The sequence below is a fragment of the Oryctolagus cuniculus genome, chromosome 1 (genome assembly GCF_051225735.1).
Source record: "Oryctolagus cuniculus isolate XC-2025 breed Fujian yellow rabbit chromosome 1, ASM5122573v1, whole genome shotgun sequence".
Taxonomy (NCBI): domain Eukaryota; kingdom Metazoa; phylum Chordata; class Mammalia; order Lagomorpha; family Leporidae; genus Oryctolagus; species Oryctolagus cuniculus.
The window spans coordinates 84,793,818-84,808,611 of record NC_142867.1 but is presented as its reverse complement, the minus strand read 5'-3'; the positions used below and the strand labels follow the sequence as shown (position 1 = coordinate 84,808,611).

Genomic DNA, 14,794 nt, shown 5'->3' with positions numbered 1-14,794 from the left:
TGACTGAACAAATGAATAATAAAACAAAGAAATGAACCAATTTATCCCAAAATTTTATAAAAAATTTTTTTATCTTAGCATAGGCCATTTGAGATTAAATATTTAATGAAAAAAAATGGGGTCTAAATTTAATCAGATCATCAGAGACTATGAAAACATAAAAATCTCTTCCATTTAAAATTATTTAATTTTGCTAATAATTCAAATTGACCACAGATAATTATGGATTAGATTTTAATTTGATGTAATTAGAATAGTCCACATAATTTTTCTCTGTTCTTGTCCAAAAATTAATCTATATAGACTTGGCTTTTTTTTCTGTTACTGAAACATTTTCAAAGCTATGCATACAAATAGCAATAAAAGCTAAGTGAGGCATCTGTAAATTAGTACATAAAAACAAACACAACATGTTATACATTTTTATTTATTGTGAAATAAATCTTTTTTCTACCCATTTTCCAAAACCATAATTACCATGGAAACAGAATGGCAAATTAAACTAAAATAACATGGTTTATGATGTGCACAATGAGATGAAACATCTCACAAATCAAACAGAATAATAAAAATTGCATAGGACATTTCCACATGATCTTTAACCAAGCCTTTTAATTTGAGTGAGGCTACCCTCTATACTTCAAAGCACAGTAGGGAAAAAAATAATTATACAAGTAGTTCAAATACACACACACACACACACATCTAACTTTGTAATCTCAATTATACAGAGATTTCAGGAAAAGTATTATTTGTCCTAAATTATCTAAATAATTATCTCAATTATCCATTTTTCTCTGGCTGTATAGATATAGTTTTATGGTATTAATTACTAAAATTTATATAGGAGCATTTTTATTATTGTAAGATCAATAAAATGTAGAGATTGAAAGGGAAGACTACATTATGGAGTAAAGTACTTTTGTTTTAAATCATCTTTATATCTGACAAGTTCTTCTAGAATATAGCTATTCAGATACTTCATAAAACCACCTTGCATAAAATGTTACCTATATCAATTTAAAAGCTATCTTGAAAATTATTTCAGAGGCTTTTCATATTCCCTCACAAGCTGATCTGTACAGTTAGCTTTACCACAAGCTCTATTCCAAGACTGCTGCTTAATTTGCTAGGTAGGTAGGAAGGACCTGAAGAGTCCATATCTATCTACTTGATATTTGCGTCAATGTGTCACAGTTCTCAGAGTGCTCTGACTTGTACAGCAAATGTTGTTCTTCCATTAATTTCTCCCGGGCTGTCAGACAACGTCCTTAGCAGGAACAAGGTCCCATCACATATCATGCTGTATCACCTTTTCCCAGGCTCACGTTCTAACACTGCACATAGCTCCTATTCTGGGAGCTGCTCACTGTTTCCTGACCCAGCACTCTTCAGCCTACTGTGTTTTGCTCCTTATTGAGCAACAGACAAAATTTTCTCAGCTTCCTTATGGCTTCTAGATGGCAAGGGATCCATCCTGTGGGTGCTTATGACAATCCTGCTGACATTCTATATTACAGTCTTATAATTCATTAGCTAGACCCGAAGCCACTTTAATGATTAATGTTTGTGATTACTAAAATTTTTCCAGTAACATGACACAACTTTTAAAAGCATAAATTCAATTTAATATATCTTCTATAGGAATAAAACTCTATTTATTGTAGAATTGATTTATCATTAAAGTTAGTTATATATAAATAATTCTGGATACCACTGCTCCAAATTAGCTTATACATTATCCCGAAACATCAAAAGTGTAACTTTTAAGAACAATATTCAAAACACCCTCATCAAATTTGATTATATTTTACTCACAGTTTTGTAAAGTGTTGAGTCACTGTACTATTGGAAAACAAATGCTTTAGAATAACCTGAAAAGCTTCACATTTTAACTGAATGAGCATTAAAAACTTATCACTTTGAACAGAAGTGAAAAATAACAAAAAGTGAGATGCTTCAGGCTGAATAAAAGATAATCTCATGCTTAATAAATTTTACTCCATTAAGTCAAGATTTCCCTTATAATTAGACAGTGGACTTTATTTTGTGGAACATTATTTTCATATGCCTTTACCTAAAAGGTTTTTCCTTCCTAAAATAGTTTAATAAGACCTTATTTCACTAGCTTCTGATATGTAAAATGGCTTATATATTTTCCAATTAATTTATGTCAGAGAAATATGTATAGCTTTCACTATTTGACTCACTGAGCTATGTGGGAAAGATTTCATTTTTTACGTGGTAAAATTAATAGAGATGTATCTGCCTTGCAGTTCTCTACTGGTGAGTTCACAGTGTCCTTGCATGTCCACAACTCATCCCCATAGTGGGTTTTACATGGTAATAATTTATTCAGAACATTTGAAATGCTGTTTCTTTTAAAAAACCAGGTCACTGGAGAACACCGAAATCAGACAAGGCATTAAAACAAATTTAATGAAACTTTCCACAAATGAAACTGGCAGGACACAAGGCTTTGCTGCAGGAATAGCAGTCCAAACTGCTTATTAAGATAAGCTCCTGCTGAGCGCTTTACCTCTTATGTTGCTGGTTGTGTCCCCTACTGTCTTGTTTTTGTTAGGCACTTGCAACACATTCTGTACTGCCTGCCGAAGAGAAAAATGGAGGCAATCCAAATAAAAATACCTTTTAAAAATACTACAACTGTATTTTTGTTTCAACAGCACCACCTGATACCTTCGTCTAAGGCTTCAAAGTTATTTCCAACAAGCAAGAACAGGAAACAACTCAGGGTGTTCAATACAGGCCAGCAGCTAAAATGTACAGGAAGACCCTTTATAGTATCTGTAGGGACTTGGTTTTCTCTTTACCATGAAAAAACTATATACATGGGGGTAATTACTTGACCTCCAGAGAACTGAAGTCATATAGTAAGGGAAACACTTTGTAGAGAGTTTATTCTATGTTAGAAAATAGATTCTTACACCAAGATCAAGGTTAGACCCCTTTGGGGCAGGTTTTCAGTTATAGCAGCTGGGCGATGTGGGCACATTCACCAGACAACAGATCTGTGGATGTGGCCCAAAGACCCGTTCCATCTTCCCATTGTTTTTTTTTTGTTTGTTTGTTTGTTTTTGTTTTTTTTTTGACAGGCAGAGTGGACAGTGAGAGAGAGAGACAGAGAGAAAGGTCTTCCTTTGCCGTTGGTTCACCCTCCAATGGCCGCCGCGGCCGGTGCGCTGCGGCCGGCGCACCGCGCTGATCCGATGGCAGGAGCCAGGAGCCAGGTGCTTTTCCTGGTCTCCCATGGGGTGCAGGGCCCAAGCACCTGGGCCATCCTCCACTGCCCTCCCTGGCCACAGCAGAGGGCTGGCCTGGAAGAGGGGCAACCGGGACAGAATCCGGCACCCCGACCGGGACTAGAACCCGGTGTGCTGGCGCCGCTAGGCGGAGGATTAGCCTAGTGAGCCACAGCGCCCGCCCATTGTTGTTTTTATACTATTGCCACCACCGCCGCCACTGATGCTTTTGCAGAGTAGCATCTAGTCTTACTTAACCACCTGAGAAAGGGTTATTTAGCACTTTTGAATGCTTGCTGTATCTTGCGTTGGGGTTGAATGTACCCTTCTAATGCATTCAGAGCTGAGATGATGAAAGTAGGGGAGAGCTATTAAACATATCTTTCTTCTTTATTTTTTAAAAAGATTTATTTATTTTATTTGAGAGGCAGAGAAAGGGGGGAAGGGGGAGACGTATTCCACCCACTGGTTCACTCCCCAGATGTGTGCAATGGCAGAGCTGTGCCGATCTGAAACCAGGAGCCAGGAACTTCTCCCAGGTCTCCCATGCAGGTGCAGAGGCCCAAGGACTTGGGCCATCTTCCACAAGCAGACATTTATTTTAAACTGGCCCATGGGCTATGGACTTACCTCCCTGTAGAAGTGGGCAGGCTGTGGGGCTGTCGCAGTGGCACAGCAGCACAGCAGCACAGCAGGTTAAGGCTCCAGCGTGCAGTGCTGGCATCCCATATGGGCATTGGTTGAAGTCCTATCTGCTCCACTTCCAATCCAGCTCCCTGCTAACGTGTCTGGGAAAGCAGCAGAGGAGTCCCCTGCATGCATGTGGGAAACCCGAAAGAAGTTCCTGGCTCCTGGCAACAGATTGACTGAGCCCCTGCCATTGCAAGCTTTTGGAGAGTGAACCAGAGGTTGGAAGCCCTCTTTCTCTGTCTCTACTTTCTCTGTAACTCTGTCTTTCAAATAAATAAAATAAATCTTTAAAAATAAAATGAGTGAGCTTAGTTACAAAGATGAGCCTAGTGGCAACTGTCATCGACAGGACTATCTCTGCAGATGTTAGATTCAGTCATTTGTCTATTTGCAAGAAAGAGTGTAGGATGTAGGCAAGAAAGGGGCTCAGGAACAGGGGCAGAGAATCCGAAACAGTTGACTTTGCAAAGCTTGTTTTTCAGGGGATGGTCCAGGAAGGCTTATCTTGCAATATTGTACTTGGAGGGAGTCGGACCACCATGAATAGGAAGAGTTGTAAGAAACCAGTTTGAGTCAGATTTTTAAACATTTGATGTGTGAAGATGCAGGTCGCCTGAACAAGAAGGGCGCTCTCGCTGTCTCTGTGGATCCTGGATGTATGTTACGGGCAGGAAGGGCTCTGCCATTCTTCTACATTCTCGACATGCCCTAACCCTTGCAAAAAAAGCCCCGGCAAGCTGCTTCCCACGAGGGCAGTTTCTGTAGGGAACTAAAACTCTGCTGTCTCTTTACTTGCTTCAAGTAAGTAAAGTAAGGAGAGCTTTCTTTTGAGCAACTGGCCCTTGAGCCTGGTTATTTGGTAACACCCCAAGCGAAAAGACCTGTGTCTGCTAACATATTCACCAAAATATACTTTCTTGGCACTGTGAGTTGTTGGAAAAGTAGTGCTGTTACAGGTGTAATTTTGTTAGTAATAATATCCATAATAGTGGCTAACATTTATGGAACTAAATATGTTACCTAGATTTTCTCTTATAATTCTCACTAAAATCCCACAATCATTCTTCCTGTTTCTCAAATGGGAAATTGAGGGTGACAAAGGTTAAGCAAATTTTCTAAGGTCTTAAGTATGAATCCTATTATATGAGATCAGTATGTGAGGTTCTTCATGCTAAGTATTATGAGCTTCTGAACACAGTTGTAGTGAAGTTGAGTATGAGCCTATTTGCCACCTCTCTGCATCACAGAATGTTAAGAAATCTGATTATGAAATAAGTTTGGGGAATGATATACACCAAACCCCTTCTTGGAAACTTACAGTGTAAATTAGCATATTAATGGGTCTGAGAAACCCTGTAGAAAAGGATTTACCTGTTTTTCTGAGCTTTTTCCATGTTGGACACATTTGATTTCCTGATTTATTAAAATTGAGAAAATTAGCCTACTTTATGATATACTTACTTAAAACTTGGAAGTGTGACATTTTAAAGAGCATAGGAATAATATGGAGAGAAAATATTGATTTTCCATACAATCAGAGAAAATCTCTTACACAGTCATAGATTCCTTTCTTTTTTTTTTCTTTTTTTAAATTTTATTTATTTATTTTTATTTTTTGACAAGCAGAGTGGACAGTGAGAGAAAGAGCAGAGAGAAAGGTCTTCCTTTTTTGCCGTTGGTTCACCCTTCAATGGCCGCCGGGGCCGGCACACTGCGCTGATCCGATGGCAGGAGCCAGGTACTTATCCTGGTCTCCCATGGGGTGCAGGGCCCAAGTACTTGGGCCATCCTCCACTGCACTCCCTGGCCACAGCAGAGAGCTGGCCTGGAAGAGGGGCAACCGGGACAGAATCCGGCGCCCTGACTGGGACTAGAACCCGGTGTGCCGGTGCTGCAAGGTGGAGGATTAGCCTCGTGAGCCGCAGCGCCGGCCCCATAGATTCCTTTCTTAAGCAATGACCAACAGTTTATTGCCACAGCTAGACCGTCAATATTATCAGAAGTGACATCTTCCAATACTTTCTATTTTGTTTGAACAGTGTACCTAACCTACTAAGATCTAGTTTTCTCTGTTGCTATGATGTAAAAAATTAATTAAGAATACTTATTTGTATATTTTGCATGCCATGTCAGCTTCCAAGGATGGCCTGAAGAGACTGCTGAGCTAAAATCCACTGTCACACCCCACCCATTTCACTGTTATATTTTGAAAGCTAGTGACAACAAGATTTTTAAAATATAGTAATGCTCTAGACTACTGCATTACCACTATAATATAAATTGTAAACAATGAGAAAGTGTAGTTATAATCTGAATTTTTGAGAAGTAAATTTTAATTGTTTTTAAACTTATATCCTTAAATAATGCAACCGGCATACCTATCTTCATTTTTTTCCATTTTTATTTGGCCTTGATAGGAGTATCTTCCAGTTTCTTCATAGCTATTTTGATTCGTCCATGTCGATTTTCCATTAACATGAAGTTTTGCAAGATCATTTCGAAGCCTTTCATTTTCATATTCCAGTTTGTTGATAGATGTATGCCTTGAATGTTCCCTGTTAGTGAAATCCATACTCTAAAGAATAAAATAAACCATTATTGAATACATTGTCTCTCATAAGCCTTGCATACTTTCTGTGTGTTTGGATGTGTGTGTTGGAAGCAAGGCCCTTTCATGTGAGCCAAGCCCAGTGGTTCTACTCTTGCTCACCTCCTACTGGTCTATCTCTTCACAACAAGCACATAATCAGTGGCAACTGCTGCTGAACGACACATTTGCTATAAAAGCAATGCATGGACTACGACCATGCCCAAGTACGGATGGTCTGCTCTATGCGTTACCATCCTCTCTGTCTGGAACAGAATGATTTTGTGTGTTTATAGGCATAAGCACAAAAATAACAGATTAATAACGGAGCCAGAAATAGTGTTAATAAAAGAACTAATATTGATAAATGATGAAACTAGTAACAACATACATTTCCATTTTAAAATAATATTTTTTCTGGTTAAATAATAGATGTCATAAGTAGTAGTATTATTTTTGTAGAAATTATGGAAAGATATTAAGAACAAAATAAATATTCCATACTACTACTCAATGATAACTTCTAGTAATAATTAAATTTATATCCTTCTCACGTTTTTTTCTATCAATAGAAAATACAATATAATTAGCAAAATGTCAATATAATGATAGCATATGGATACTTAGAAAATTATCAATATATAAGAATAATAGAAAATATAGTCAATATAAAATATAACAGGGATACTTTTTTAACTTTTATTTAATAAATATAATTTTTGAAAGTACAACTTTTGGATTATAGCGGTTTTTCTCCCCATAATCACCCTCCCACCCGCAACCATCCCATCTCCTACTCCCTCTCCCATCTCATTCTTCATTAAGATTCATTTTTAACTATCTTTATATAAAGAAGATCAACTCTGTACTAAGTAAAGATTTCACCAGTTTGCACCCACACAGAAACACAAAGTATAAAGTACTGTTTGAATATTAGTTTTACTGTTAATTCACATAGTACAACACATTAAGGACAGAGATCCTACATGGGGAGTAAGTGCACAGTGACTCCTGTTGTTGATTTAACAATTGACGCTCTTGTTTATGATGTCAGTAATCACCTGAGGCTCTTGTCATGAGTTGCCAAGACTATGGAAGCCTCTTGAGTTCACAAACTCCGACCTTATTTAGACAAGGCCATAATCAAAGTGGAAGTTCTCCCTTCAGAGAAAATTACCTCCTTCTTTGATGGCCCCTTCTTTCCGCTGGGATCTCACTCACAGAGATCTTTCATTTAGGTCTTTTTTTTTGCCAGAGTATCTTGGTTTTCCATGCCTGAGAAAGTCTCATGGGCTTTTTAGCCAGATCTGAATGCCTTAAGGGCTGATTCTGAGGTCAGAGTGAACAAGGATACTTTTAAAAGTGTAATCCCAATATCAAAATTGTAATGTGAAAAATGTTATAGAGTTTTGAGATCTGCTTTTGTTCCTCAAATATTATATATCCTTCAAACATAAGATTTTTAATGACTGCATTGTAGAGCTATAAGCAAATTCATTTGATTGCTCTGTTATGGAATATTTAGTTTATTTTCAAAATTATGAGTAACATTGTATTGATTTTTTCTTTTACACAAATTGTGGTACTTATTTCTTTTCTTTTTTAAAAAATATTTATTTATTTCTTTGAATGTCAGAGTTATACAGAGAAGGAGAGGAAGAAAGAGAGAGAGAAAGAAAGAGAGAGAGAGGTCTTCCATCCGCTGGTTCACTCCCCAGTTGGCTGCAATGGTCCTAAGCCGACATGAAACCAGGAGCCAGGAGGTTCTTCTGAGTCTCTCACGTGGGTGCAGGGACCTAAGGAATTGGTCCATCTTCTACTGCTTTCACAGGCCCTAGCAGAGAGCCGGACTGGAAGTGGAGCAGCCGGGACTCGAACCGGCCCCCATATGGGATGCTGGCTCTGCAGGCAGCAGCTTTACCTGCTACACCACAGTGGTGGCCCCGGTATTTATTTCTTTAGCTAGATTCCAAGGAGTAGATCTCTGGCTTAAGTTGAATATTTTTTAGGAATTTGATAAAAAGTGTCATTTCCCACCCTTCCCCCATAAGTTCCCAATCTCAAAAATTCCTATCACTAATGTATTAAAGAGCCTATCTTATCACATGCATGACAATGTTACATTACTATTTTGTTAAATTTGCTAACTTGATAGACAGGAGCTATTATATTTACTTGATTATTAGTGAACTTATATATATTTTTATACATTTCCTGACAGATTTTTTTTACCTCCTTATGTTATTTGTTCATTTTTCCATTAGGATGTTTATGTTCTTCTCAACCAAACCAAAACTGAAAGATTTTTTTTTACATTAAGTATAGTAATACACTATTTCTTGAATTAGTCAAAAATATGTTTCCATATGATTTTTAAGTTTTAACTTTAGTGTGTGGCATGTTTTATCCAGAGGCTTAATTGTTGCTTTTATTTAGTGGAATCTATTGTGACTTCTTCCTTACTTTCATATCTTAGTTTTTTCATTATAAATCTGTTAAATATTCACTTACATTTTCTTCTATATATTTTATAATTTCATTATTTTATATTTAATTCTGTAGATGATTTGGAATTAATTTTGGTATAAAATGGGAGAGAATACTAATTATTATTCTAATTGTTCTGATCACACATTGATTAAATCATCCATTCCCCACTACTGAATGATGCAACAGATTATATACTAAAAGCATATAGCTTAGGGTCTGAGTCTGAAGTATTCTATCTTATTCATCTCACAGATAAAATTTTGCCAAAATCACACAGATTTGAGCAAGGCAGCTTCATCATAAAGTTTTACTACCTGGTAGGAGCCACTCAATTCTAATATGTCCTCAGAATAGAATATGAAATATGTTAAATCACAAAATGAGAGATTTAGAGTAAGAATAAAGATTTCTGAGAATATTTTAATTAAATGCTATAAGAAGTTTCCTAGTGGGTATCTGAACTTTTCATAAAGATTTTTAAGAAACAGGATGTATTTTCACAATGAAAATGCTTTGAATGACTCTATCTGGTCATTTCTAGCACTATGATTTCAATATTCATGAGCAGTGAACCTGCTGATTAAGCACAACCTGAGTTGAAATAACTTTTTTTTGAGCTCCAACTATCTATGGTTCAAAGTCCATAACTATAAATGATTATCGCATTGAATGTGCTTTTTGAAGTTCCTAAATTTTAAAGCTTTGAATGCTTTAAATATTCATTCTGATTTTTCTAAAATTTTTGACTAATTGGAACAGTGTAAATTATTCATGTGTTTTAAAATAAATAAGTGTAGGAATATACATATAGATTAGGTCTTTAAAATGTTTGCCTACTTGTTTCGTTTTTTGCTTTAAATACCAAGTCTGTTAACTAAGTTTTCTGTTTCCTGCCTAACATATTATGGATGTTTAGGAAATACACAGAAAGGCCTCAGTTTTGAATGGAAGAAAATGCTCTAGGGGAGTGAACTTTTCTACCAAACCATATGGGAAGGGTTACATGCTTCTAAGTCCATTGACCAAGGTGTTCTTTGAAGAAGGAGGGCTATTGAAAGTCTTTCTCTGCTTGGTAGGCCCTTGCCTTGGAATTTGTCACCATTTACTCTTTTGAGAGACACTATGGCAGATAAGAGTGACCTAGTCTTTTTCATTAAAAGAGAAAGGATTATTAAAGGATAATTTAAAAAATTGTTTTTATTTATTGGAAAGAGTTACAGAGAAAGAGCGAGAGACATAAACCTTCCATCTACTGGTTCACCTCCCAGATGACCCCAATGGCCAGGGTTGGGCCAGGCTGAAGCCAGGAGCCAGGAGGTTCCTCTGAGTCTCCCTCATGGGTGCAGGGGCACAAAGACGTGGGCCATCCAGCTGCTTTCCCAGGAGCATTAGCAGGGAGCTGGGTTGAAAGTGGAGCAGTGCTCATATGGGATGCTGGCATTGCACGGGGCGGCTTTACCCAGTATGCCACAGTGCTAGCTTCATGATTGCTTATTCTAAAATTAGACTTTTGATAAATATGGAAGAGGCACTGTCTTATAAAATTTTCTTTATAGGGAAAAAGTTTATATGTGTAGATCTGGTTGAAAAAGGTCAACCAGATGTCCGTAAGAATCTCATCTTTGGAAAGATTCAAAATTTGACTTTGAATCAAATAACTGCCAGTGAAAATGTATGATCTGATAGTCTGCTGTTCAGTTAAAATTCTACTCAAGTTTTCTCTATGAAATTAGGTTATATCTCTGATGATTGTTGGACGCATGTTGTCTTAAAATAATTAAGATAATAGCAATGAGTTTTTTAAACCCCACAATTTTCTAAATGTACATAATTAAATAAGTAGATGAATATGACCTGAAAGAATTACATAGGTAATATATTTATATGTATTAAATTTAAGAGCATATTCCATTTTCCTTGACAACCATCTATTTTTAGGTTCTCTCATTTTATGTTCTTGAATACTTTTCTAATGATTTCAGGAATGTATCTTCCATTAGATGATTAAATACATGCAAAAATAAATATTAATTAAATCTACCTCTGTGGTTCCGTTTGGTTATTTTAGAGATCCGGTATTCAATTATTATTTCTTCCAAAATTTTAGAAATCCATAGTTTTCATTCATTTCTTTATTCTTTTCTAAAATTTTTTAAGAAATCTAAATGAAAGGTAGAGGGACAAATGGATAGAGAGCTTCCATAACACTGACTTATTTCCCCAGATGCCTGCAACAGGTTGGAACTGGGCCAGGCCAAAGCTAAGTCAAAGCCTAGAGCCGAGAACTCAATCCAGATCTCCAACGTGGATAGCAGGAATCCAACTATTTGAGCCATCACTGTTGACTCCCAGGATCTGCCTTATCAGGAAGCTCGAATCAGGAGTCAAAACTAAGGATCCAACCCAGGCACTATGATATAAGACTGTACAGGTGTCCCAGGTGGTGTCTTAACTACTAGGACAAATGCTTACCTTCATTTCTTATTCTTTTTTTAAAAAGGTATATTTAGGGGCTTGCGCTATGGCATAGTGGGTAAAGCCACCACCTGAAGTGCCTGCATCCCATTTGGGTGCCGATTCATGTCCTGGCTGCTCCTCTTCTAATCCAGCTCTCTGCTATGGCCTGGGATAGCAGTAGAAGATGGCCCAAGTCCTTGGACCCCTGCACCCACGTGGGAGACCCAGAAGAAACTCCTGGATCCTGGCTTTGGATCAGCTCAGCTCTGGCCGTTACGGCCTAATGGGGAGTGAACCAGTGGATGGAAGACCTCTTTCTATTTCTCTCTTTGCCTCTCCTTCTCTCTGTGTGTAACTCTGACTTTCAAGTAAATAAATAAATCTTTAAAAAAGAAAAAAGAAACATTTATTTAAAAGGCAGATTTAGAGCAAGAGAGGGAAACACACACACACACACACATACACACACACTCTTCCATTCTCAGGTTCTCGCCTCAAATAGCTGTAATGGCCCGGGGTTAAGTTAGGAAGCAGCCAGCAGTCAGGAACTCCATCTGGGACTCCCAGGTGAGTGGCAGGGTCTGAAGCCTCATTTCTTATTCTTGAAATGACAAACCCTCCTGGTGCTTATTTATTTGGAAAGACTTAGATGAGATCAGTTGAACTAGTGAAATGTTTGAATGATAGCATTATGCCTATACAGTTTTTCTTTTTAGTTATGTATATTCAACAATAATTAGACTAAAAAGAAAGACTCTTTAATCATGTTTCATGGTTAGTATGTTAGTTTTCAGCATGCAAGTAGATGCTTAATCATTGTGAAGGAACTAACTTTTTATGCTATTTCATTTAGCAAACTGTATGGATTAGTGCAAGGCAAACTGGTCTTCTTAAAAATTTCAATGAACTGAGTATTACTATAAAATCAAGAAAACCCCTTTCTTTGCTCCATGCATTCAAGTTTCCATACAAATCCAAGGAAAGCATCTTTCAGAGCAGAGCCTCTGCCCAGTGCTATTACTAGACTAACTATGTCAAGGAGACCCAGGAAAACTTAGATACCAAGTAGTTAGTCCCATCAGTACATTCTTCAGAGGAAACTAGGAGCTGCCCAGCCCCTTGCCTGCACTGGGAGGTAACTGAGTGCCAGGCTGCTCTTTTTACCACTGAGCACGGGCTTTCTGCGAACATCTTTCCCCGAGTGGAACTGAGTAGGGCGCTTCACCACTAGGTAAGCAGAAAAATTTGCAAAGCTGTATTATTTGGAAATGATCAACATTAAGATCAGAAATTTCCTTGCCTAGAGAAGAAAAATTATTGTTATTTTGATATTATCCAAATATATTAAATTTTAGAGGACTTAAAAATAATGATATAGCCGGCGCCGCGGCTCACTAGGCTAATCCTCCGCCTAGCGGCGCCGGCACACCGGGTTCTAGTCCCGGTCGGGGCGCCGGATTCTGTCCCGGTTGCCCCTCTTCCAGGCCAGCCCTCTGCTGTGGCCAGGGAGTGCAGTGGAGGATGGCCCAGGTGCTTGGGCCCTGCACCCCATGGGAGACCAGGAAAAGCACCTGGCTCCTGGCTCCTGCCATCGGATCAGCGCGGTGCGCCGGCCGCAGCGCGCCAGCCGCGGCGGCCATTGGAGGGTGAACCAACGGCAAAAGGAAGACCTTTCTCTCTGTCTCTCTCTCTCACTGTCCACTCTACCTGTCAAAAAAAAAAAAAAAAAAAAATAATGATATAAATATTTTGCTTCATATAAAATCAGCACATTATTTAATTCTACTTATTCCAATTATTTCAGAGAAAATTACCTGTGAGATTTTTTTTTCTAATTATTGGACTTTAACATCTAAGATGTGAGAGTTTTCTTCATTTTAAGAAACTAGAATTGGGGCAGATGCTGTGGTGCAGCGGGTTAACACCCTGGCCTGAAGCGCTGGCATCCCATAAGGGCGTCGGTTCGAGACCCAGCTGCTCCACTTCTGATCCAGCTCTCTGCTTTGCCCTGAGAAAGCAGTAGAAGATGGCCCAAGTCCTTGGGCCCCTGCACCCGCGTAGGAGACCCGGAGGAAGCTCCTGGCTCCTGGCTTCAGATCGGCACAGCTATGGCCATTGCAGCCATCTGGGCAGTGAACCAGTGATGGAAGACCTTTCTCTTTCTCTGCCTCTCCTTCTCTCTCTGTGTAACTCTGACTTTCAAATAAATAAATAAATAAATCTTTAAAAAAAAAAGAAACTAGAATTACAGCAAAATAAAACTAGAAGGAGAAAATTAATCAATAAAATCTAAAAGTAACAAAATTAGGAAAAGTAAATGAAAGGAAAAATAAGTCCAAAACCAATACTTTTAAATATGAGTGAAATAAATGAATCCGTTATGAACTGGAGTAAAACAAAAAGGAGAGAAACAGCATGCTAAATTATGCAAACTTAGAAATAGGAAAGGAAACATAATCACAGGCTATAGATGAAAACAGTAGAGCACATTACTACCTTTGGTAACAAGGAAACAAACTGAAAGGGATAAAGATTTTCTTGAAAAATACAAATTACTAAAATGACCTAAGAAGTAGTGAACCCTGAATATACCAAGCAACTTAAAAATAATGGAAAGGTAATTGAAGATTACTAGGTCAAGACAGTTCTTCCTAACATTTAAAGGACTGATAATTCTAATATTATCTAAACTATTCTAGACCATCCAATTTGACTGCTGTGTTATATAAGCGAGAAATCTGGACACCAAAACAGACAATAATGGAGACAAGACACCTTGAAGACACAGAAGAAGACACCCTTGTGAAGGCAGAGATACAGGCAGAATGCCATGGAAAGATGGAAGATGGGAGACAGGCGTGTGCAAACCAAACAACACCAACAACTGCCAGCCATCCGCCTGAAATTCAGAAGAGGCCAGGAAGAATCCTCCTGTACAGTTTCACACCAAGTGCAGGTCTGGTCTGCCAGCTGCTGACACTTTGATTTTGGAAGTTCAACCTCCAGAACTGTGAGATATTAAATTTCTGCTGTTTTTAAACTACCTAATTTGTGGTGCCTTTTTATAGCAGCCCTATCAAATGAATATAATGACTAAGAAGATTGATTCCAGGAATTCAAAGGTGGATCAATATCAGGAAATCTGTTAACCACAGTCTGTTACACATCAACAAATTAAAGGGCAAAACCCATATTATGTCATATATGCTGAAAAGACATCTTATAAAAACGATTGGCAACTCTTAATAAAAAACTCTGTGTAGGAATAGAAAGATATAATAAAGACTATAAATCAAGAACAATATTA

The 14,794-nt window shown here is 37.9% G+C and overlaps 1 protein-coding gene across 2 annotated transcripts in view; it reads right to left on the bottom strand.

Moving 5' to 3' along the window:
• The window catches only part of DEUP1 (deuterosome assembly protein 1), a 101,297-nt gene that overhangs the window by 12,014 nt on the left and 74,489 nt on the right, over positions 1 to 14,794 (bottom strand). For both annotated transcript variants that reach the window (XM_008262709.4, XM_089332403.1), the window contains one exon: positions 6,332 to 6,528. In XM_008262709.4, the coding sequence (XP_008260931.1) occupies positions 6,332 to 6,528 (197 nt within the window). The remainder of the gene's footprint in view (positions 1 to 6,331; positions 6,529 to 14,794) is intronic.